At 50.6% G+C, this 25,675-nt stretch overlaps 1 protein-coding gene across 18 annotated transcripts in view; it reads right to left on the bottom strand.

The window, feature by feature from the left end:
* Positions 1-6,390: 6,390 nt before the first annotated feature.
* LOC110255214 (beta-1,4 N-acetylgalactosaminyltransferase 2) overlaps positions 6,391-25,675 on the bottom strand; it is a 34,071-nt gene continuing 14,786 nt past the window's right edge. For 2 of the 18 annotated variants that reach the window (XM_084984720.1, XM_084984718.1), the window contains exons 4-12: positions 24,179-24,285; positions 22,674-22,711; positions 21,612-21,792; positions 19,190-19,276; positions 16,493-16,680; positions 15,628-15,768; positions 9,768-9,987; positions 8,743-8,949; positions 6,391-7,141 (exon numbers count right to left, since the gene is read on the bottom strand). In XM_084984720.1, the coding sequence (XP_084840846.1) occupies positions 8,744-8,949; positions 9,768-9,987; positions 15,628-15,768; positions 16,493-16,680; positions 19,190-19,276; positions 21,612-21,792; positions 22,674-22,711; positions 24,179-24,285 (1,168 nt within the window). In that variant the 3' untranslated portion in view covers positions 6,391-7,141; position 8,743. Of the gene's footprint in view, positions 7,142-8,261; positions 8,950-9,767; positions 9,988-15,627; positions 15,769-16,492; positions 16,681-18,450; positions 19,027-19,189; positions 19,277-19,406; positions 19,530-21,611; positions 21,793-22,673; positions 22,712-24,178; positions 24,286-25,675 lie in introns of those variants that run through there. The other 16 variants (XM_084984715.1, XM_005668854.3, XM_084984724.1 and 13 more) reach the window with 12 other exon arrangements.

Below are 25,675 nucleotides of genomic sequence, written 5' to 3'. Positions count from 1 at the left end.
TTAGGGCTGCACATGCTGCATATGGAAGCTTCCAAGCTAGGGGTCGAATCAGATCTGCTGCTGCTGGCCTATGCCACAGCCACACAGGATTCAAGCCACGTCTGTGGCCTACACTGCAGCTCACGGCAACACCGGGCAATTTACCCACTGAGTGAGGCCAGGGATCGAACCCATGTCTTCATGGATACCAGCTGGATTCCGTTATCACTGAACTGCAGTGGGAACTCCCAAACTTGTTTCTCTTTAAACGTGCCCCTCTCATTATGCCAGTGAGTAAGCAAGTTGGATGACCCATTTGTGTGGGTGTCTGAAGATGGGGACAGAATGGGAATCCCACCTCCCACCTCACCCCATCCCCACCCCCAGAAGGTTGAGGCCGCTGCCCAGCGCCCAGGCTGCAGAACTTCCTCCCCGCCTGTAGGGTTCACCTTAGAACTCAGGTCAGTCCATCTGGCAGAGAGCTGGCAGGGACGGGAGTCATCTGAGGTGACACGCACAGGAGTCCCTGGTGAACCCTGACTCAGGAGGCCAGGGATGGAGCACTCCAGCTGGGTCTTCACAAAGAGGGCGTAACTCTTGCCTGGGATTCCGGTGGTAAAGCCTGGGAGTCCAGGAGTCCAGGCATGTGGCCTCTGGTGTTGGGAGGGGCACGGGCCAGAGAGAGGAGCAGATCCAGATTGCTGGAGGGACAATTGCATTCGGGCACCGACCGGGTGCTGGGCACACGATTTCCACAGCCATCCTGACACATGGGTTTTAGGATTTCCATTTTTACAGCGAAGAAAGCAGAAGCTAGGAGTTTCCCTTGTGGCTCTGTGGTAATGCACCCAGCTAGTATTCGTGAGGATGCAGGTTGGATCCCTGGCCTCACTCGGTGGGTTAAGGATCTGGTGTTGCCATGAGCTGTGGTGTAGGTGGCAGATGCAGCTCAGATCCCACGCTGCTGTGGCAAAGGCTCCAATTCAACCCCTAGCCTGGGAACCTCCACATGCCATAGGTGCAGCCGGAAAAAGCAAAAAAGCCAAAAAAAAAAAAAGAAAGAAAAGAAAAGAAAAGAAAGCAGAAGCTCGAGGGCATTAAGAAAGCACCTTGCCCAAGGGTGCTGTGTAGCAAGTAGCGGTCAGCCCAGAGGTTTAGGTCCATCCTTCTCTGTCTGCAGAAGCCACAGGACCCCCGGGGATCTAGCAACAGATGCAGGTGGGCTTAGTGGAAGAGGCCACGGGGAGTGAGCCCTTTGAGGCAGTTCGGCAGGATCTCTGGGTCTAAGGCATTGGGCTGGGGCTTAGGGATCAGGGCTGAATAAATCCCTGGCCAGGCCTCTCATCTCCTTCCTAGACTATAATTACTGACATTGACAAGAGCGCTTAATGTGTGCCAAGCAGTGTTCCGAGAGCCTCAGCTTTCTTCATTCTCACATCAAGACTATGATTAGTTCCTGCATTTTACAGATGAGCAAAATGAGGCACAGGTGTTCCCTGGTGGCTCCGTGGGTTAAGATCAGTATTGTCACTGCAGAGGCTGCGGGTTGCTGCTGTGACGTGGGTTGGATCCCTGGTCAGGGAATTTTGGCATGCTGAAGGCGCAGCCAAAAAAGAAAAAAAGTTACTGAGGTTTCGTTTTTGTTTTTGTTTGTCTTTTTGCCATTTCTAGGGCCGCTCCCGTGGCATATGGGGTCCAATCAGAGCTATAGCTGCCGGCCTACACCACAGCCACAGCAACACAGGATCCGAGCTGCGTCTGCAGCCTATACCACAGCTCATGGCAACACTGGATCCTGAACCCACTGAGCAAGGCCAGGGATCGAACCCTCAACCTCATGGTTCCTAGTCGGATTCGTTAACCACTGCGCCACGATGGAACTCCGTTACTGACTTTTGAGTTGCCTTTCTATGGATTGGAATAGACTGCCTCACCTTTTTCCAGCCCTTGGAAAAATCTAGCGACAACATAGATCAAGGCTCAGATCTTCAGAGCTGGGTCCCATCAGCAGTGGTGGGTGGTCTCCCGACCTCCAGATCTTCACCACAGCACAGTATCGGGTGTTGTATTTTCATTCATTTGGTAAGTATTACCTGCACTAGGCACTGAGAGATAGGACGTTGAACAAGGAACTGGCCCTGCCCTCCAGGAGGTATAATTTAGAAAGAAGACCCAGGAGTTCCTGTCGGGACTCAGCGGTAATGAACCGGACTAGGATCCATGAGGTTGCGGATTCGATCCCTGGCCTTGCTCAGTGGGTTAAGGATCCTGCGTTGCTGTGAGCTGTGGGGTAATTGGCAGCTGTAGCTCCGATTTGACCCCTAGCCGCGGATGGGTTCAGCCCTAAAAAGACAAAAAAAAAAAAAAAAGTCTCAGAGAATTACTGACAGATCTGCTCTACCTGTGACCATCAGAACCAGTCTGTCTTTCTTTTGAGTGTGTGTGTGTGTGTGTGTGTCTGTGTGTGTGTGTGTGTGTGTGTTTAGGGCCACACACACGGCACATGGAAGTTCCCAGGCTAGGGGTGGAATCAGAGCTATAGCTACAGGCCTACACCACAGCCACAGCAACACCAGATCCAAGTCGAGCCTGCAGCCTACATCGCAGCTCACGGCAACACCAAATCCTTAACCCACTGATCGGGGCCAGGGATGGAACCCACATCCTCGTGGATATTAGTCAGAGTAATCCTCAGAGATAGGTTCATTACCCCGATCGACGGTGGGAACTCTAGGGCCATTCTGTCTTGTCCTTCACCAGATAAAAGGCAGCTGGGACCTGAGGTGCCTCCAGGAAAGTGAAGAGACATAATCCAGGGGTAGGGACCACCTGAGATGCCCCATTCCCTGGCCAACCCAACTCCTATTCTCGGCTGCTGCTCGCTCTCCCCTGTCCTCTCTCCACCTTCCCTGAGCAGCCTGGAACCACTCCAGAACAACCTCCCCTTCCCTGCGTCTTTCTTTGCTTTTTTTTTTTTTTTTTTAAGAGCTGTACTTGTGGCATATGGAAGTTCCCAGGCTAGGGGTTAAACTGGTGCTGCAGCTGCCGGCCTACACCACAGCCACAGCAACACCAGATCTGAGCCGCGTCTGCAACCTACACCACAGGCTCAGGGCAACACCGGATCCTTAACCCTCTGAGCCAAGCCAGGGATCAAACTTGCATCCTCATGGATACTAGTCGGATTCTTAACCTGCTGAGCCACCATGGGAACTCCACCCCCATCCCTGCATCTTTCTGTAAGCAGAGTAGACGGTCCCTGGAGAAAGACAGCCAGGCGTGGCTCTCTTGCCATAGAAATCTTTTTTGGCCAAGGCCGTTTTGTGATCTAAGCCTGGCCACAATGTGTGCCCTTAAATAGTCTCAGTCATTCATGATTTTAAGGACAGGAACAAAGGAAAAGCAGTCAAGAAACAATAGATCATCTATTAAAAAACTGAGTCCTGGTTCCTCCTCAAGAGAAGCATGGAACAATCTGATAGAAATCTTTGAGTTCTGTAGGAACGAAGGCCCCACCCAGACGGCGGATGGTGACTTATACTCTGAGACCCTAGACTGGTCCGAACAGGAGTGATGACACCGATCAATTCTGACTTCAATCAACTAAAGCTTGGACTCTTGGTACCTCTGCTCCATTTCTATGCCCAGACTCCTCTGCCTAGGTCCCTGCGTGGGGAGTTCCCCTGTGGCTTAGCGGGTTAAGGATCCGGCATTCTCACTGCTGTGGCTCAGGTTTGATTCCTGGCCTGGGGACTTCTACATGCTGTGAGTGCAGCCAAAAAGAAAAAAAAAAAAAAAGGTAAAAAAAAAAAAAGTCCCTTCCGGAATATGTAGACACCACCCAAGCCCCTTCCAGAGTATGCCTGTACCCTTCACCATAAAGCTTCTCCAATTGTTTTTCTTTTTTTTCTTTTTAGAGCTCCCAGGTCTAGGGCCCAGGTCTTTTAGGGAGAGAACGGGAGAGCAGTGGGGGGGTCCGATAACCACCCTTCTGCTCCCGGAGGCTGTGTGATGAGGTAGCCAAAACCAAGCCTGGTGAGGACAATCAATCTAGTGGCAAAACATGCAAAGTGTGACCTCTGGTGGGTCCCACGATCCAGACATGCTCCCACCTCAGGGCCTTTGCACTTGCCGTTCCTGCTGCCTGATGCATTTCCCCCTGGGTTTCTCTAGAGCTCCCTCCCATGGGTCTTTTTTTTGTTGTTGTTTTTTCTTTTTTTCTTTTTAGGGCTGCACCCAAAGCATAGGGAGGTTCCCAGGCTAGGGGTCAAATCGGAGCTACAGCTGCTGGCCTACATCACAGCCACAGCAACACAGGATCCGAGCCGTGTCTTGCAACCTACACCACAGCTCACGGCAACGCTGGAACCTTAACCCACTGAGCGAGGCCAGGGATCGAACTGGCAACGTCATGGGCCATAGGCGGATTGTTTTGGCTGCACCACTATGGGAACACCAAGAGTCCCTCATGTTTTTACTAGGCTTTGGAGCTTACAAAACACTCTCTCATTCACATTATTTTCCTGATGAGGAAAATGAGGCTAGGAGAAGTTAGGTGACAAGTCCAAGGTCATACAGTTAGTAAGGTGGATAAGGCAAAACTTGAACCCAGGCCTTCTGGAGTCTTCCAGTTTTCCTGAAGCAACTTCACCAGAGGAAACAGCAAAGATTACAAGATTTTGGCTTTTTTTGGCAGTTGGCACTTTTTTTCTGTTTTATTCATGCATGCGCTCATTCCTTGGTTCAGGAAACACAAGCTCCTCATTGCCTTCCAGAAAGCCACCGGAGTTCCCTTTGTGGCTCAGCGGTTAACAGTCCCTACTAGGATCCATGACGTTGCAGGTTCGATCCCTGGCTTCACTCAGTGGGTTAAGCATCCGGCGTTGCCATAAGCTGTGGTGTAGACTGGCCGCTGTAGCTCCGATTTGACACCCAGCCTGGGAACTTCCACATGCTATGGGTGTGGCCCTAAAAAGCAAAGTAGAAAAGGAAAGCCGTAGTCCAGTGCTAGCATTTCAAATCTGTGGTTCATCTGTGAGCAGCCTGAATTTATTATATACATTTTTTCCTGTGTTTATATACCAATGTGTATTTTTTGTGTAAACTTTCAAAAAGTTTCCAGACACCACCTACCCACCTGCAAAAAGGTTAAGCACCACAGGTGTAACACATGCTACTCAGTGTAAGTGGACAGCAGCCCGTATGCTCAGCAGTCTGTCCTGCTTATTCGGGTGCCAAAGCCCCAGCACATGATCATCTCTGGCCCAAGTGATAAACCCGGTGTCTGGACCACGTGAGCCATTCTGGGTACGGAGACCCTGGACAGCTCCTCTCAGCCACTTCTCACAGAGTCAACATTGAGAAACACAAGTACACACGTGCCACACGCAGCTCTAAAACTGCTTCAGACGCCAGGGAGATACTTTGGTTTTTCCCACTGGTTGTGGTAATCCAGCGTCCTGCCCACAGTGGCTGCATTTATTGAGGGCCGTGTGGGTCAAACGCTATGATGCTCACACCCGCATCCTCATCTCTCTCTTTTCTTTCTTTTTTTTTTTTTTGTCCTTTTTTTTTTTTTTTTTTTTTTGTCTTTTTAGGGCCGCACCCGAAGCATATGCAAGTTCTCAGGCTAGGGGCTGAATCAGAGCTACAGCTGCCACCCTACACCAGAGCCACAGCCACGCCAGATCCAAGCCAGGTCTGTGACCTACACCACAGCTCAAGGCAATGCTGGATCCTTAATGCACTGAGCGAGGCCAGGGATGGAACCCGCATCCTCATGGGTGCTGTGAGGATTCGTTAACCACTGAGCCACGATGGGAGCTCCCCCCATCTCTTTTAATCCCCATAACAGGAGCTTGCCCAAGATCGCAGAGCTGGGCAGAGGTGGAGCTGAATTATAAGAGGACATCATGGGGAGAGGGTGGGGGTTGAGGGAAGCTGAGTCGGGTTCAGATCCTTCAGGGATATGGCAGTGGTCACAGCTATTAGCTCCCCATGAAAACTGACTCCTGCTGAAATCATTCCTACCTTTATGCTTTCATTCTACCACTCTTTCTCTCCTTCTTTCTTCTTTTTTTTTTTTTTTTTTTTGCCTTTTCTAGGGCTGCTCCCACGGCATATGGAGGTTCCCAGGCTAGGGGTCCAATCGGAGCTGTAGCCACCAGCCTACACCACAGCCACAACAATGTGGGATCCGAGCCTCATCTTCGATTGACACCACAGCTCATGGCAACGCCAGATCCTTAACCCACTGAGCAAGGCCAGGGATCGAACCCACAACCCCATGGTTCCTAGTCAGATTCATTAACCACTGAGCCACGACTGGAACTCCGGGTTGGTTTTAAGCTACTGAAATTTGAGGGTCATCTGTTACCCAGCCACAGAGAAGTAAACCATAAACCAGAGATACAACTGTACAGAAAATGGCTTTTACCTTCTATGGAAAGGGGGCAGACAATGGAAGTAAGGGAGGGAGAAAATGCTGGAGGGAGAGAAGGAACCCTGCCTGCGAGAGAGCAGTAAGTGCTGCGGAGAAAAAAAAAGCCGGAGAAGGGAGTGGGAGTGGAGTTCCCATCGTGGCTCAGTGGCTAACAAATCCGACTATGAACCATGAGGTTGTGGGTTTGATCCCTGGCCTTGCTCAGTGGGTTCAGATCCGATGTTGCTATGGCTATGGTGTAGGCCAGCAACTACAGCTCCAGTTGAACCCATAGCCTGGAACTTCCATATGCGGAGAGTGCAGCCCTAAAACCCAAAGAAAAAAAAAGGAAAGAGAGAGAGATACAGTTTGGGTCACATTTCCAGTACCTTGCAGACAACTGTATTCTAGTAGATGCACTTTTTGTAGTGGCTTGTATATATTGTTGGTCCATCAAAAATCAAAAACAGGGCTCTTCCCAAGACTTGGGGAAAGAGAGCATCCAGAAGGAAACAGGCCCCAGGTACATAAGAAAAAGGCCCCTAGTCCAGTAGCCAATAGGATTCCTCCTTTCTGAAAGTCACAGCGCTTTTCCTTCCTGAGCAGAGTCGGGGCGGGGGAATAAGTTGCGGCCACAGAGTGGACTTGAGCTCCCCCTGGAGGCCCAAACGATTATTTGCACCAACTTGTCCTGGCTTTTGGAGTTGAGCGGGAAGAATCCGAGGGTCTTCATTCACCGTCCTGGAAGGATAGTTTTGTCGGTGGTTTTGGTCCAGGCTGCTCGGTTGTGCCTGAAAAGTCACGGCTGAAGGGAGGGCTGTGTGACGGTTATTGTTTGTGCCTTGACTTTTGCTTCCAAATCAGCCCAAAAGAAACTCTTTTGCTTTTTGTTTTTTGTCTTTTTGCTATTTCTAGGGCTGCTCCCTCGGCATGTGGAGGTTCCCAGGCTAGGGGTCCAATTGGAACTGTAGCCGCTGGCCTACCCCACAGCCTCAGCAACACAGGATCCGAGCCGCGTCTGCGACCTATACCACAGCTCACGGCAATGCCGGATCCTTAACCCACTGAGCAAGGCCAGGGATCGAACCCGCAACCTCATGGTTCCTAGTCGGATTCGTTAACCACTGAGCCACGACGGGAACTCCTCTTTTTTCTTTTTAATGGCTGCACCCACACCATATGGAAGTGCCCTGGCCAGGGGTCAAACTGGAGCTGCAGCTGCTGGTCTACACCACAGCCACAACAACACTGGATCCAAGCTGTATCTGTGACCTACTCCACAGCTCTCGGCAACGCTGGATCTTTAACCAACTGAGTGAGATCAGAGATGGAACCCGAATCATCACAGAGACTGTGTGGGGTCTTAATCCACTGGACCACAATGCGAACTCCGAGAATATGCCTTTATGGTAGGGAGTCTGACGCCTGGGAAACCTTTATTCTGGCAGGGCGTGGTTTACCGCAGTGATCGCCTCCCTCTAATTGCCTGCATCCCATCCCTGTGCCGGGCTCCAGGTGAGCTGACTCCACAGAGCTCTCCTCACCTGCCGGGGCCCTTGTGACTTCTCTCTTCTCTGGTCCCCCAACCCTGGCTGCTCAATCCTACTAGCGGACTGAACCGAACGAGGCTGCCACCTTCTCAAGGCAAGGACCCTGGGTTCTTCACATTATCTGAGTCCACAAGGTAGGACCAAAGGAAAATTTGTGGAGGACAGTGATGCTGGAGATGATCTGTGATATAATTTCCAGCAAGTAACCTTCAAGGACTCAGCAGCCATCTTTTTGACTGAAGATACACTCTTCCCAGTGAGAGGCAATCAGATGATGGGAGATACTATATGTGCAAATGCTTCCCACATAGTAAGGCATCATAACACAGTAATTTTTATTTATTCTTTTTTGGTCTTTTTTTTTTTTCTAGGGCCACACATTCAGCATCTGGAAGTTCCCAGGCTAGGGGGCTCATCAGAGCTGTAGCTGCCAGCCTGTGCCACAGCCACAGCAACGCCAGATCCCTAGCCTACTGAGCCATGCCAGGGATCCCACCCGCATCTTCATGGATACCAGTCTGGATTGTTACCTCTGAGCCACGATGGAAACTCCGCCGTAATCGTTATGAATGAAGTCTCCATTGCCCACCTCAGTGACTGGTCCATTTCTAATGACCCTGAACTTTTATTGGAACTTCCAGTAACGGAGTCAGACCCACCTGCCTACCCTGCTCCCTGGGCATTACAATGCTTATCTTATGAGGAGTTCAAATATTGGTATCCCAGCCACCGTATCTGCTGTCTTAGATACTTGCAACCAGGCAGCCCAGCGCTTTTCCAATGCCCAGATACCTTAGGTGGCACATTGAAGATGGTTCTTGAAGTAGTGGAGAGCCAACTTGAATTTGATCTGGGCTTTGGTGTTGGCCCGATACCTGCTGTAGTTCCCCTCCAGGGCGGCCAGCTCTGGGTCCATCACTGGTAAATGGGGCTGGTGACCTATGATCACCTGTGGGCAGGACCCCACGAGCAGGCTCCCGAGCCCATCAATAAAGAACTCTGCCAAGAGAGGGAGAGAGCGCGAGAAGGAAACATGAGCTTCAAACCAGAGACCCGGGCCAATACTGCGACTCTGGGAGGAGGGCTGGGGCGGGGGGACATAGCTTCTATTCTGGGGAGGTTCAGTCCCATGCCAAAGCCACTGAGTTGGAAGATCAGACAGATATCAGCAGAGAGACACAGATTAGTAGACCCCAGGACTGGGAGGAATGAGAGGGGAAGAGGTGGGGTGCTGCTCACCAGCTGCAGCTAAACAGAGAAGGATGTCTGGAAAAGGAGGAGCAGGAAATTCCGGTCATGGCGTAGTGGTTAATGAATCCGACTAGGAACCATGAGGTTGTGGGTTCGGTCCCTGGCCTCGTTCAGTGGGTTAAGGATCTGGTGCTGCCCTGAGCTGTGGTGTAGGTCACAGAAGCAGCTCAGATCCCGTGTTGCTGTGGCTCTGGCATAGGCCGGGAGCAAAAGCTCCAATTCAACCCCTAGCCTGGGAACCTCCACATGCCATGGGTGCAGCCCTAAAAAGGCAAAAAAAAAAAAAAAAAAAAAAAAAAAAGGCAAAAAAAAGGAGGAGCAGCAGCAAGACAAGGAAAGAGGGAAGGGGCAGAGCTGCAGGGAGAGGAGGTAGAAGGGTGTCTCGGAGAAGCAGGAATAGCCTATGGGAGACACGAAGGTGGAGGGAGGCAAGAGAGACCAAGAGCTCCCTAGTTTGGGAAGAAGGGGCCGCTTCCCTGAGCAGTGGGGCCCTGCCCTCCATCAGAAAGAGACTTCTGAAGCCAGGGCAAAGCCCAGCTCGCTTCTTGCCCTTCCAGCCTCCCCACCTGAGTGAGCCACTCGCTGCAGCCGGGGGTCGAAGCCAACTCTTTGGAGTCGCTCTGTGTGAGCCAGGAAGAAGTTGACAACGCCACTGGTAACCACGCAACCGGGGAAGCCATCCACGGGCCGGAAAAATCCTGACTGCCGGTGGAGACAGTCGCCATTCTTCCCCTGCTCCAGCAACAGCTTGAACTGGAATGTGTTTTCAATCACCCTGCCACCTACCTAGCAGTGGGAGGAGAAATCTGTTAGAGAACAGACTCCATATCCATGTAGCCTCTGCCAGGAAGCCTTACTGGACTGAACCTCAGTCACGACAAGAATTGCACTCCCTGGAGTTCCCGTTGTGGCTCAGTGGTTAACGAATCTGACTAGGAACCATGTGGTTTCGGGTTCAATCCCTGGCCTCCCTCAGTGGGTGAAGGATCCGGCGTTGCTGTGAGCTGTGGCATAGGCTGGCGGCTACAGCTCCAATTGGACCCCTAGCCTGGGAACAGCCATATGCTGTGTGAGTGGCCTACGAAATGGCGAAAAGACCGAAAAAAAAAAAGTAATAATAATAACAAAATAAAATAGAAAAAGAATTGTACTCCCTGTCTTATCTACCCTTCATGTTACACTTCCGCCAAGTCCAAAGGGCAGCAAAGTCTCTGCTGCACTTACCCTCCAGCAAGCTCACTCTTTCCAGAGGGCCACTCCCTCCCCTCCCTTCTGCTACAAGGATCCAGGAGGATCGAGGATGGGGGATCGCGTTTGGGTGCAGGTGAGAGGCAGCCAGGGTGCAGCCGTCCCTACGTGGACTTCCTGAGCAAGCCTTTGTCTCAAGTTGTCTCCCTCCCATTCTCTGCCCCTGGCTCACTTCTCTGCGCGGTCTGTCCGCACACCACACACTCGTGGGAGCGCGCAGCTATGTGTGAGCCCGAGCAAAGCAGTACAAGCAAGTACATCTATTCCTGAACCATCATAATCACCTAGGGAGGCAGAGCAGAATCTGCCAGTTGCCCCCCACCCCCTCGCCTGTTCTTTCCTTACTCCTCTTAGGAAATGAGCCCCCTGAGGTGTTTTTTGGTTTGTTTGTTTGTTTTCCTTTTGCAGCTGCTCCTGCAGCATATGGAAGTTCCAAGCCAGGGATTGAATCCAAGCCAGAGCTGCAACCCACCCCACCCCCACGCAGCAACGCTGGATACTTAATTTAACCCACGGCACAGGACTGGGGATTGAATGGGCACCTCCACAGAGACAAACTGGATCCTTAACCCCCTATGCCGCAGTGGGAACTCCACAAACTCCAAACCCTCTGAGATTTAAGTGGACTAAATTAAGCGACAACGATCCTACAAAAGATGAAATTTCCCCACTCCTCTGGAGTTCCCATTGTGGCTCAGCGGTATCGAACCTGACCAGTATCCATGTGGACGTGGGTTCACTCCCTGGCCTCCTTGAGTGGGTTAAGGATCTGGCATTGCTGTAAGCTGTGGTGTAGGTCACAAAATCGCCTAGGTCCCATGTTGCTATGGCTGTGGCATAGATGGGCAGCTGCAGCTCCAACGGGACCCCTAGGTTGGGAACTTCCATGTGCCCCAGGTACAGCCCTACAAAGAAGAAGGGAGGAAGGAAGGGAAAGAGGGAGGGAGAGAAAGAGGAGAGAGAGGGAGGGAGGAAGGCAGGGAGAAATGGCCCACAGCATATGGCTTGAATCCCAGCTGCAGCTGCAGCAATGCCAAATCCTTTAACCCGCTGGACTGAACCAGCACCTCTGCAGCAACCCGAAATGCTGCAGTTGGGTTCTTAACCCACTGTGTCACAGTGGGAACTCCCTGAAAGGATGTGATTTAGAACAGATGTCTCCAATTTTTAAAAAGACCACATTCTTCTCATCTTTTCCTTTTTTTTTTTTTGGCTTCTTAAGGTTGAACCCACAGCATAGGGGGTTAGTGGTTAGTTTCCAGGCTAGAAGTCAAATTGGACCCACAGCTGTTGGCCTACACCACAGCCACAGCAACGCCAGATCCAAGCCTCGTCTGTGACCTATACCATAGCTCACGGCAATGCTGGATCCCTGACCCACTGAACAAGGCCAGGGATCGAACCCACATCCTCATGGATACTAGTCAGATTCATTTCTGCTGCGCCACGAAGGGAACTCCCAAGACCACATTCTTAAAAGAAAACTGTTGTCTTCCACTCCCTCTCTCCCCCTTTCTTCTGACCGTGCAGCTGAGGGCCACAAAGATGGATGAACAACAGGGAAGGAAGCTGGACCAGGATGACCCTGGAAAGAGACGATAGGGCCAGCTTGCATTCTTTTTTTTTTTTTTTTTTTTTTTTTTTTGTCTTTTTGCTATTTCTTGGGCCGCTCCAGCAGCATATGGAGGTTCCCAGGCTAGGGGTCCAATCGGAGCTGTAGCCGCCGGCCTACGCCAGAGCCACAGCAACGCGGGATCCGAGCCGCGTCTGCAACCCACACCACAGCCCACAGCAACGCCGGATCATTACCCCACTGAGCAAGGGCAGGGACCGAACCCGCAACTTCATGGTTCCTAGTAGTATTCGTTAACCACTGTGCCACGACAAGAACTCCCCAGCTTGCATTCTTACACGGGTAGGAACTGCACTTTTTTTGTCATTTATGCTATTGTGACTGGGTCTCTAGAAGAGTAGCAAAGAGACATCTTCGTCAATCCAGATGCTTTGGGGGACTGTCCACCTGGAATAAGAGATAACTGTGGTCACGGTGCTACTTATCCACTTTCTTTCCAGGCCGGGATAGAACCAGCGCCACAGCAGTGACAATGCTGGATCCTTAACCCTATGAGCCACCAGGGAACTCCCATCTTTCTTTTTCCAAACAGCTTTATTGAGATATCTTTGATATATTAAAACTGTATGAAGGAGTTCCTGTCGTGGCTCAGTGGTTAGCGAATCCAACTAGGAACCATGAGGTTGCGGATTCGATCCCTGGCCTTGCTCAGTGGGTTAAGGATCCAGCATTTTTGTGAGCTGTGATGTAGGTTGCAGATGCGGCTCGGATCCTGCGCTGCTGTGTCTCTGGCGTAAGCCGGTGGCTGCAGCTCCGATTGGACCCCTAGCCTGAGAACTTCCATATGCCGCGGGAGGGACTCAAGAAAATGGCAAAAAGACAAAAAGACAAAAACAAAACAAAACAAAACAAAACAAAAAACTGTATGTATTGAAGGTGTACAGCTTGATTTTTTTTTTTTTTTTTTTTTTTTTTTTGGTCTGTGGCATGTAGTGGCTTGATGCAGGATCTCAATTTCCACACCAGGGACTGAACCTGGGCCACAGTGGGGAAAGCACCAAATCCTAACTACTACACCACCAGGGAACTCCCTGCAGCTTGATGTTTTGACATATGTAGACACTTTGAAAAGATCACCACACGCAAGCTAATTAATGAATTCATCACCTCTACACAGTATGGGTATCTTCACAAATTTCAAGAACGCAATGCAGTATTATTAACTATTCATCACCTTTTTTCCCCCTTTTCCATGTGTAAATTAACTTTTGATATTTGTGGGGTTTTTTGTTCTGTTTTGTTTTGTCTTTTTAGGGCTGCACCTACAGCATATGAAAGTTCCCAGGTTAGCAGTCCAATTGGAGCTGCAGCTGCCAGTCTACACCACAGTCACTGCCACAGCCACAGAAATGCCAGATCTGAGCCACGTCTGGGACACACACCACAGCTTATGCAACACCAGACCCTTAACCCACTGAGCAAGGCCACGGATTGAGCCCACATCCTCATGGACACTAGTCGGGTTCATTACTGCTAAGCCACGACGGGAACTCCTGTGTTAATTTTTTATTGTCATTAAGGGCACGTGTGCTTTTATAGCTTTGTGCCATTTTCATTTTTGTGATGGTGTGTGACAAAACCAGAGCAGCACTCACATTCCTCTCCAACTCTCACCAGTCCAGAGAGGAAGTTGGAAGTGATGCATACAAAGAAAACCACAGTTTTCAAAAGATACACGCACCCCAACGTTCACGGCAGCACTATTCACAATAGCCAAGACGTGGAAACAACCTAAATGTCCATCAACAGATGAGTGGTGTACACACACACACACACACACACACACACACACACACACACACACAATGGAATATTACTCACTCATGAAAAGAGTGCAATAATGCCATTTGCAGCAACACAGGTGGACCTAGAGATTATCATACTAAATGAATTCAGAGAAAGACAGATATCATATGATATCCCACATATGTGGATTCAAAAGAGATACAAATGAACTTATTTACCAAAGAGAAACAGACTCATAGATTTAGAAAACAAACTTATGGCTACCAAAGGGGAAAGGTGGCTGGCGTGGGGAGGGGGTGGAGGGATAAATGAGGAAATTGGGATTAATATATACATACTACCATATATAAAATAGATAGGAGTTCCCATTGTGGCTCAGTGGGTTATGAACCCAACTGTGATCCATGAGGATGCAGGTTCAATCCCTGGCTTTGCTCAGTGGGTTAAGGATCCGGTGTTGCTGTGAAATGTGGTGTAGGTCACAGATGCAGCTCAGGTCTGATGTTGCTGTGGCTGTGGTGTAGGCCAGCAGCTACAGCTCCGATTTGACCCCTAACCTGGGAACCTCCATATGCCTCGGATGCAGCCCCAAAAAGACCAAAAAAAAAAAAAAAAAAAAAAAGATAACTGACAAGGACCTACTGTATGGCAAAGGGAAGTACACGCAATTATTCTGTAATATCCTACGTGGGGGAAAGAATCTGTAAAAGAATGGGTATAGCTGAATCACTTTGCTGTACACTTGAAACTGATACACCATGGTAAATCAACTCTACTCCAATAGAAAATACAAATTAGGGTTTTATAAATTTTATAAAAATGAAATAAAACCTAGGCCGCCTGGTGGCCTAGAGGTTAAGGATCCAACATTCTCACTGCTGTGGCACAGGCGGGATTAGGCTGGATCCCTGGCCTGGGAACTTCTGCATGACGCAGGTGTGGCCAAGCAAAAAAAAAAATTCAATTAAAAAAACTGACTGGGAGTTCCCATTGTGGCTCAGTGATTAAGAAACCCAACTAGTAACCATGAGGTTGCAGGTTTGATCCCTGGCCTCACTCAGTGGGTTAAGGATCTGGCCGGCATTGCTGTAAAGTGTGGTGTAGGCCAGCAGTTACAGTTCCAACTGGACCTCTAGCCTGGGAACCTCCAGATGGGGCAGGTGTGGCCCTAAAAAGACAGAAGATTAAAAAAAAAAAAAAAAAAAGATTGAAAAAAGTGCCTAAACACACTTTTTTTTTTTTGCCATTTCTTGAGCTGCTTCCTCAGAATATGCAGGTTCCCAGGCTAGGGGTCCAGTCGGAGCTATAGCCGCTGGCCTATGCCAGAGCCCCAACAACGGGCGATTCGAGCCGCATCTGCAAACTACACCACAGCTCACGGCAATGCCGGATCCTGAACCCACTGAGCAAGGCCAGGGATCGAACCCGCAACCTCATGGTTCCTACTCGGATTCGTTAACCACTGAGCCACGACGGGAACTCCACAACACACTTTAAGGACAGAACAACGGTGAGTCTGGGGAGTGGGGTTGGTGTGATTTGTTCAAAGAAAAGTAAGAATGGAGGCAGAAGCAGAATCCGCGGGTCTCATTTCCGTGCGAGAGTCTCAACCCCAGAGCTGCACCTCCTGCACGGCCCTTCCCCTCCCCCCTCCCTCTTCCTCCACCCCCCCCCCCCGCCCCCAGTCCCTTTTCCTCTCCTCTTTCCTCCTGTCCTTTCCTCTCTGCCCTCTCCTCCCCCTCCCCCTCTGGCTCGTCAGATGGCAATGGGGTAGAACTGGCAGCGCTCAGCTCACTTACCACGTCCAGTTCCGTTTTCTCTAGGACGTCCACCAGCGCCTCGATCCTGGTCTTGCTGTTGAAGATGAAGTCATCGTCCACCCAGAGCACATATTTGGTGGTGACCTGAGATATGGCCAGGTTCCTGCCAGCAAACCAGCCCTGCGAGGGCAGGGAGGTTAGACCCGTGGTTGCTCGCCCCGCTGCCTCCTAGCATCACCTGGGGGCTTTCTCAGCTCCCAAGGGTCAGGCTGCCCCCCAGACAGTGGCTGAAAACCTCTGGGCTAAAGGGAGTCCATGTCTCAGAGACCCTGGAAGAAGGAGAGGGACTCTCTGGAGACGAGAAAGTCCCTCCTTGGCCCTGTGGTTTGAGGGATGGATGCAAGTCCCTTTACACCTGACAGTCTTTGTGGCCCTTTCCCCCTGTGTTGCCTGGAAGATGCTGGAGGGTGGGGCTCTCTGGAAGGGGTAACATCCACTTCCTCCCGGTGTGCTCGAGGGAAGGTGTGGGGCGCGGAGAGAGACGCCCCAGCAAGGGTGAAATCATGAGAGAGGTTTCTCTGCTGTGGGACCTACGTATCAGGAAACCTTAGAGCGTCAGACACCGCCAGTCGCTTACAAGGACCTCCATCAATTTCCACACCAAGCGTGAGGAAAGACAGATTACCCACCCCGTCACTGCAGGAAAGGGAGAGTGACCTGATTTCTCCGGGAATTTGGAGGCAGCCAGGGGACTCAGAGGAGTCCCCACCCCCCGCCCCCCAAGGATCCTGCTGCCGTGGGAGGGTCCCCCCCAACCCCGAAGCAGCCCCAACCAGGGTACCACTTGACCCTGGGGCCCTCTGGTCCCAAGGTGCCCGTGTCTCCCCCTCTGGGAGGGATATACCTTCCCAAATGGCATGGCGTAATACTCCACGTGGCTGTCAGTGATTTTCAGGGGCTCCTTGCTGTCATCGGCCACGATCACCGTCAGGTCTGGGTAGTACTCACGAACACTCCGGAGCATGGTCATGAGCTTGTGGGGACGGAGGAAGGTTTTGGTGGCAATAGTCACCAGGTCTCGGAGCTTCCTCTCTGGGCAAGAAAGGGTAGGTGTCAGAGCTCTGTTTTCAAGAATCCTCACTGACGTGCACTGCTCTGGAGGTTTCTTTACACGGCGCTGTCTCGAGTGTTTGTGGACCTCATGCCTCTTGTTCACAGTTGATGTTAGTTGGATCAGAAAATACATTTTATTATTATTATTTTGTCTTTTTGTCTTTTTAGGGCCGCACCTGCAGCATATGGAGGGTCCCAGGCTAGGGGTCAGCTCAGAGCTACAGCTGCCGGCCTACACCACAGCCACACCAACACAGGATCCGAGCCTCATCTACACCACAGCTCACGGCAATGCCGGATCCCTAACCCACTGAGCGAGGCCAGGGATCAAACCTGCATCCTCATGGATGCTAGTTAGATTCGTTTCCGCTGAGCCATGGTGGGAACTCCATGAGTCAGATTCTCAACCCACTGAGCCACAACTTGAACTCCCAATTTGTTTAAATGGTTTCTGTCTTCTAGAGTGTCTCCCTTTTTTTTTGGTTTTTTTTTTTTGTTTTTTGCTTGTTTGTTTGTTCTTTTCTTAGTAGCTGCACCTGCAGCATATGTAGGTTCCCAGGCTCCCAGGCTCCCAGTTGAATCAGAGCCGCAGCTGCAGGCCTATACCTCAGCCACATCAGATCTGAGCCGCATCTTCGACCCACATCACAGCTGGCAGCTATGCAGATACTGAACCCACTAAGTGAGGCCAGGGGTTGAACCTGCATCCTCACAGACACCATGTCAGGTTCTTCACCCACTGAGCCACAACGGGAACTCCTCTCTTCTGGTTCTGTTGGCTCCAGTCTGCTGTTTCCTTCTGTCGAGTGGGATGCTTCAAGTTATGCCTGCCTATCTGCACTTGGTTTGCAACCGGCTTTCATGCTGTTACTGGGAATTGAGACGCATAGAGATTCACCCATCAAGGGATTCAATATGACCAGTCATGAGGCCCAGGAAGAGGGGAAAAGATTTAAAGACCTGAGACCTGCCCTGTCACAGCTGCAATCCTACAGAGAGACGTGCCTGGCCTGGTTTGTTTATTTATTTATTTTTTTTTTGCTTTTTTTAAGGCCGCACCCACGGCATATGGAGGTTCCCAGGCTAGGGGTCGCATTGTAGCTACAGCTGCTGGCCACAGCCACAGCCACAGCCGCAGCAATGCCAGATCTGAGTCGAGTCTGCAACCTACACCACAGCTCATAGCAACGCCGGATCCTCAACCCACTGAGCAAAGCCAGGAATCGAACCTGAAACCTCATGGACACTGGTAGGGTTCGTTAACCACTAAGCCACGACGGGAACTCCTTGTGGTTCTTATTCATGTTCTTTTCTTACTGATTCATAAGTCCTCTGAAGTAAAATTAGACCTTTGACTTTCGTGTGTGTTGTTATTTTTCCCCAATTTGTCTTTTGTCATTTGACTTTGCATATGGTAGGCTTCCGTCATTAAAAACATTAAAAATTGTTATATAATTTATGTTTTTAGTCTTTTTCCTTTTAGTCTTTTTCCTAGGTTTTGTGTCTTATTTAGAAAAGTCATACTTTACACAGTTATTTTTAAACTCCAGGCTGATTCCTAGTACTTAAAAAAATTAGATATTTGCTCTACCTAGAATGTACTTGGTGTGAGCTATGAGATGGATTCAGCTTGTTATTTTCATACAGCTACACAGTTATCTCACACGATCTCTTGAACAATCCATCTTTTTCCCTTTTAATTTGAAAAACTACCTTGATCACACGGTAAAATTCCAAGATGTCTATTCCTGGGTTTCTTTTCTTTTCTTTTCTTTTTTTTGTCTTTTTGTCTTTTCTAGGGCTATACCCGTGGCATATGGAGGTTCCCAGGCTAGGGGTTAAACTGGTGCTGCATCTGCCAGCCTATGCCAGAGCCACAGCAACATGGGATCCAAGCCGCGTCTGTGACCTACACCACAGCTCATGGCAACGCTGGATCCTTAACCCACTGAGCAAGGCCAGGGACCGAACCCGCAACCTCATGGTTCCTAGTCGGATTAGTTCGTTAACCACTGAGCCATGACAAGAATGCCTAGGTATCTAATTTGATTCCACTGACATAGCTCTTCATGGTCCAATAACATTCTATTTTTATAATTATTACTTATTAAAATGTCATAAATCATTAGATTTTTTTCAAAATAAATTCAACCATACAATAAGTTAAACGTAATGAAGCAGTATTAAGAGCGTATTCTAGCATTTTTTTCCTCCAAAAAAAGCTTGTGGGAGTTCCCTGGTGGCCTAGTGGACTAAGGATCCAGTGTTGTCACTGCTGTGGCTTGGGTCACTGCTGTGGCACAGGTTCCCCTGGAAACTTCCACTCTGCGGGCACAACCAAAAAAAAAAAAAAAAGCTTGTTAACAGGACTCCTATTGGAGCTTTTATTTCATCGAGTCTCCTCCTCCATCTCAGAGGGGAGCCCTTCTGCATCTCACCCAACAGTCTCCAGGGACCCACCATGGAGCCCCAGGGACAAGGGTCTTACCTGGTCCAGGGTCATATAACTTGGGCATGACAGGATAGCGGATGGCCACCGGAAACTTGGCCACTGAGGACTTGGACTCCAGACTCACTGGAGGGAGAAATCAGGTCAGGGCTGGTGCACGGTATCTGGGTCACTCCCCACGAGGCCGGGGAAGCCCACGCGATGGGGGAGTGAAGGACTGAGGACCCCACAGAGTCTATGGCATTCTGGCTCCTACCCTGCTGTGTGTTCCGGAAGCAACCTGCTGACTGCCTCTGAAACGCACATGTCTGCCCCCGTGAGACTCTGTCGGGTGAAGTGGGCTTGGAATCAGAGGGGTAGATTAAGTTTGACTCTGCATCTACAATTTGAAATACCTTGGGTAAGTCACAGCACCTCCACCTCCACCTCCAAAACCAGGGTAACACTACCAGCCCAGTTCACCTCACAGTGCCTTTTTTTTTTTTTTGGCTTTTTGTGGTTGTTGTTGTTGTTGCTATTTCCTGGGCTGCTCCCGCGGTATATGGAGGTTCCCAGGCTAGGGGTTGAATCGGAGCTGTAGCCACCGGCCTACGCCAGAGCCACAGCAACGCAGGATCCGAGCCGCGTCTGCAACCTACACCACAGCTCACGGCAACGCCGGATCATTAACCCACTGAGCAAGGGCAGGGATCGAACCCGCAACCTCATGGTTCCTAGTCGGATTCGTTAACCACTGCGCCACGACGGGAACTCCCTTTTTTTTTTTTGAAGGGCTGCAGGTGCAGCATATGGAGGTTCCCAGGCTAGGAGTCAAATCGGAGCTGTAGCTGCCGGCCTACACCACAGCCACAGCCACAGCCACATGGGATCCGAGCCACGTCTGCAACCTACACCAGTGCCTGGCAACACCAGATACTTAACTCACGAGTGAGGCCAGGGATTGAACCTGCATCGTCATGGATCCCAGTCAGGCTCGTTTCTGCTGAGCCACAGTAGGAAGCCCCCTCACAGGGTCATTCTGTGGTAAGACATGTTTAAAAATCCCAAGGTACAGAGAACTCTCTCTCTAGCTTATGCTCATGGAAAATCTGCCTCACATTCACTGGGGTCCTGGGAAAGCCTCCTGTGCATCTGGTCAAAGCAGAAAAAGGTAAATGTCTTTTTTTTTTTCTTTTTATGTCTGCACCTGCTGCATATGGAAGCTCCCGGACTAGGGCTCAAATTGGAGCTGCAGCTGCCGGCCTACGCCACAGCCACAGCCACAGCCAATGGAATCCCAGCCACATCTGCGAATTATGCCGCAGCGAGGCCTGGGAGCAAACCTGCATCTTCATGAATTCTAGTTAGGTTCTTAGTCCACTGAACCACAAGAACTCCGGAAAAGGGTAATTTATTTATTTATGTATTTATTTATTTTTGTCTTTTTCTTTTTAGGGCTGCACCCGTGGCATATGGAGGTTCCCAGGCTAGGAGTCCAGCTGGAGCTATAGCCACCAGCCTATACCTATACAGCAGTGCAGAATCTGAGCCACTTCTGCAGCCTACACCACGGCTCACGCAATGCCGGACCCTTAACGCCCTGAGCAAGGCCATGGATCAAACCCGTGTCCTCATGGATACTAGTTGGGTTCGTTAACCACTGAGCCACAATGGGTACTCCCGGAAAAGGGTTTTAATTCTTCCAGAAGGTAAGTGGGGCTGCCCTGAGGGTGGCAGGAATTGGTCTCCCATGAATTCTGGGAGTAAGAGTCGGGTTTGGGATGGGAGGGGAGGAGGAAGACAAAGCCACTGCCTTGGGACTGACAGCTCCCCCACATCCCTCTTTCCCGTAATGCTCAGGACAAGCCACTGACACGTGGACTGTGTTCTCCTCTACTGCAGCTGAAACCTTCAGCTTTTTCTTTTTCTTTTTTTTCCTTTGCTTTTTAGGGCCGCACCCGCGGCATATGGAAGTTCCCAGGCTAGGAATCGAATAGGAGCCGCAGCTGCCAGCCTACACCACAGCCACAGCAACGCAGGATGGGATCTGAGCCACGTCTGCGACCTACACCACAGCTCACGGCAACGCCGGATCCCCGACCCACTGGTGAGGCCAGGGATCGAACCGCCAACCTCGTGGATACTGGTCAGATTCATTTCCACTGCACCACAACCGGAACAGGGAACCTTCAGCTTTGATCACTGATGAGAACGGGAGCAGAAGGGGATGGTTTCCAGGTGCAGAGCATGAATGATCTGTCCTCATGTACAGACAAGCAGGCATTTCACTGTCTTTCTTTCGGGTCCCTCCACGGGCTCAATGGCAACACGGGGATAGAACCAGGTACACTAAGTGGGAAGTTGGAAACAGGAGCCAGGGAAGCAGGCTTCCTGGAGAAGGAAGACCTTGAGAGCCGGGGGCGGGGGCAGTGGTGGTGTTTATGGGGTCCCTCAGCATTTTGCCATCCGAGGACGGACTCACCCACATCCACTCTGTGGAGGTGGTACTCTGTGCTCGTGTATGTCACATGCTGGAGGATGAAATTCAAAAGCTCCCGGCTACTGGTCAAAATGTTCAGCTGCTTCTGGCCTCTGCCCTTCACCACATTGTCTGGGACGTCAGCAAGGGTGTTCAGTGTCCCCAGAGAAGCTGTCAGGGTGACCTAGGATAAAGGAGGTAGAAAGCCTAAATGCAGAGAGGCACATACCCAGGACGGCCAGCAGGGGGCAGCATGCATAAGGGTGTGAGGAGAAGAACGCTTCATGCTCCCGAAAGCTAGGGTCTGGCTCTGATGGAGTGTCTGCCCCAGCCCCAAAAGCCTAGGACCTAGGACCTGGTGTGTTCAAGGGCCATTTCTGAAACATTCTTAACTCTTGGCATGCAGAGTTAAGTGGCATCCATTCTTAAAGATTTCTTCTGGAGTTCCTGTTGTGGCTCAGTGATAACGAATCCGACTAGGAACCATGAGGTTGCAGGTTCGATCCCTGGCCTTGCTCAGTGGGTTAAGGACCCAGTGTTGCTTCGAGCTGTGGTGTAGGTTGTAGATGCGGCTAGGATCTGGTGTTGCTGTGGCTCTGGCGTAGGCTGGCAGCTACAGCTCTGATTGGACCCCTAGCCTGGGAAACTCCATGTGCCCCTGGATGCAGCCCTAAAAAGACAAAAGACAAAAAGAAAGAAAGAAAGAAAGAAAGAAAGAAAGAAAGAAAGAAAGAAAGAAAGAAAGAAAGAAAGAAAGAAAGAAAGAAAGAAAGAAAGAAAGAAAGAAAAAAAGAAAGAAAGAAAGAAAGAAAGAAAAAGAAAACTGCTGGAAACATTTCAGTCAACAGATCTTTTCTTTTCTTTTCTTTCTTTTTAGGGCCAGACCTGCAGCATATGGAAGTTCCCAGGCTAGGGGTCCAATCAGAGCTACAGCATCTTTGTCTGCCCCATCTTTGTCTCTCTGTCAAACTCTGAGACCAGCCACCATCACGGGGAAAAGCACATGGGCAGTGAGCCAAGGACAGGATGCTAAGTGCAAAGTGGGGCTGGGAAGGGGACTCTTGCCTCATAGATGGGAGCATCAGGTCCTTCAAACCGGAGGCCTGGAGGTCACAGGAAAAAGGAGAAAGGAAAAAAAAAAAAAAACATTTGAGAGGATGCCAAGAGTTCCCTGATGCTCTCAGCTCCCTGGCCAATTCCTACACATCCCTCCAGAGCCCCTTCAAGTGTCACCTATCCAGGGTGTTTGTAGACCGCTCGCCTCCCCACTAGAGCTTGCTAGATGGTGTCCAACGGACCTCTGCAAACTCCAGCAAACCAAAGCCTCTGATGCCCTCCCCTAGTTTGGGTTTTGTTTTTTTTTTTTTTTTTTTTGTCTTGTTGTTGTTGGGTTTTGGGGGGGTTTGGGGGCTTTTTAGGGCCACACCCTCTGCATAAGGAAGTTCCCAGGCCACGGGTCGAATCAGAGCTGCAGCTGCTGGCCTACGTCACAATGACAGCAATACAGATTGTCAGCTGAGTCTGCGACCTACACCACAGCTCACAGCAACACCGGATCCCTGCCCCACTGAGCGAGGCCAGGGATACAACCTGAAACCTCATGGTGTCTAGTTGGATTCGTTTCCACTGCACCACCACAGGAACCCCTAAATGGTAAACTTTATGTTACATATATTTTACACACTAGAAAGAGAATTATCCAAAATGGCAAATCATTTTTTAAATGAGTACTTAAAAACACGAGCAACTCAGAGTTCCTGTCATGGCGCAGTGGAAACGAATCCAACTAAGAACCATGAGGTTGTGGGTTCGATCCCTGGCCTCACTCAATGGGTAAAGGATCCAGCATTGCTGTGCGCTGTGGTGTAGGTCGCAGACGCAGCTCGGATCTGGTGTTGCTGGGGCTCTGCTGTAGGCCAGCAGCTACAACTCCGATTTGACCCCCAGCCTGGGAACCTCCAGGTGCTAAAAAGACAAACGACAAAAACAAAAAAACAAAACAAAAGAAAAAAACCCCAAAACACCAGCAACTCATCTCAAATGTTTTTACTTTAAAATCTATCTCTGTTCTTATGACTAATGCAAATTCTCACTCAAACACATCCTCCTTCTGTGGCCTAAACTTATTTGGGAAATTGGCAAAATAACATTTACCTCACAGGGATGTATGCTGGACGAGAGGTGTGTGTAAAAACCCCTCGTGGAGGGAGCTGTAACGGATAGAAATATTCTTTCCATATGCAGTCCCTGGAGATGGGCTGAGGCTTTGCCTGCTCCCTTGATGCTGACAGACACCAAAAAGCCAATAATGGCCTAAGATTCCTCGAGGCACCCAGATCTCTGTCCTCTCCTACACGATCCCAGATGCCCAGGGAGGCGACAGCTCCTAAGTGCCATTCCCAGTGGTGGAGACAGTGAGAATAACATCAAATGAAACCATGTCCAGCCTCATGGATTGTGCCGCGTACCCGGGAAGGACTCAGCGGCTAACTGCTCCCTTCTGCTCCCTCCTTTGCTTCAGAAGGACTACGAGAGCTGCCTGGGTCCTGTCCGGGTGGAGATGCACCTACCTGGGATGGGGATGGTGTGTAGAGGCATCACTTCCACCCCGTGGACCGGGTACCCAAAGGGGAGGTTGGGCTGAGCCAGCAGGGGCGGTGGGCGAGGGAGCCCTTCTCTGCAGGGAAACAAAACCATCAGCAGCTGCCTTGATACCTGTCCCTGACTAGCTCTTTTTTTGGGGGGAGGGGGGTGCAACCACACCCACGGCATAGACGTTCCCAGGCCAGGGATCTCACCCACCCCACGGCAGCGACCTGAGCCAATGCAGTGACCATGCCAGATCCTCCTTAACGTGCTGAGCCACAAGGGAACTCCCACTGCTCCCACTGGTTCGTTCTTTTTTTTTCTTTCGTTTTTGGCCTTCCCAGGCCAGGGATCAGACCTGAGCTGTGGCTGCGACCTAAGCTGCAGCTGCAGCAAAAGATCTTTAACCCACTGTGCTAGGCCAGGGGTTGAACCTGCATCCCCGTGCTCCCCAGACACAGCTGATTCCATTGTACCACAGCAGGAGCTCTTCACTGTCCCCACCGGCTAGTTCTTTTTCTTTTTTTCTTTCTTTTTTTTTTCCTTTTCTAGGGCCACTTCCCGCGGCATATGGAGGTTCCCAGGCTAGGGGTCCAATCAGAGCTGTAGCTGCCGGCCTACACTGCAGCCGCAGCAACGCGGGATTCGAGCCACGTCTGCGACCCACACCACAGCTCACGGCATTGCTGGATCCTGAACCCACTGAGCAAGGCCAGGGATCGAACCCACATCCTCATGGATACAGGTCAGGTTCGTTAACCACTGAGCCACGACAGGAACTGCTGGCTAGCTCTTAAAGGGGAATCTGTGCCCAGAGCTTTGGGCTGCAAAGGGGGAGAAATCCAAAGTAAATCGTCGGATTGTCCTGCATTCTCTCCTCTTCTTTATTCCTGCCCCTCCCTCCAGCCTCGAATTCCACAAAGAAACTAAGGCAGATTACAACAACACACATTAAAAATAAAAATCGGAGTTCCCGTCGTGGCGTAGTGCTTAACGAATCCGACTAGGAACCATGAGGTTGCAGGTTCGGTCCCTGCCCTTGCTCAGTGGGTTAACGATCTGGCGTTGCCCTGAGCTGTGGTGTAGGTTGCAGACCCGGCTCGGATCCCGAGTTGCTGTGGCTCTGGCGTAGGCTGATGGCTACAGCTCTGGTTCGACCCCTAGCCTGGGAACCTCCATATGCCTCGGGAACGGCCCAAGAAATAGCAAAAAGACAAAAAAATAAAAAATAAAAATAAAAATCACGGAGTTCCTGTTGTGGCTCAGCCGGTTAAGAATCCAATGCAGCATTCTTGAAGTTTCGGGTTCAATCCCTGGCCTTGCTCAGAGGGTTAAGGATCCAGCATTGCCCTGAGCTGTGGTGTAGGTCACAGACGCGGCTCAGATCCCACGTGGCTGTGGCTGTGGTGTAGGCTGGCTTCTGTAGCTCCGATTGGACCCCTAGCCTGGGAACCTCCATGTGCCTCGGGTGTGGCCCTAAA

The sequence above is a fragment of the Sus scrofa genome, chromosome 12, assembly GCF_054392235.1.
Source record: "Sus scrofa isolate SSC_HxYL_T2T_F1_AM1 chromosome 12, Sscrofa_HxYL_maternal_Yorkshire_Landrace_v2.0, whole genome shotgun sequence".
Lineage (NCBI taxonomy): Eukaryota > Metazoa > Chordata > Mammalia > Artiodactyla > Suidae > Sus > Sus scrofa.
The sequence above is the reverse complement of the archived record's forward strand: the minus strand, read 5'-3'. Positions and strand labels throughout refer to the sequence as shown.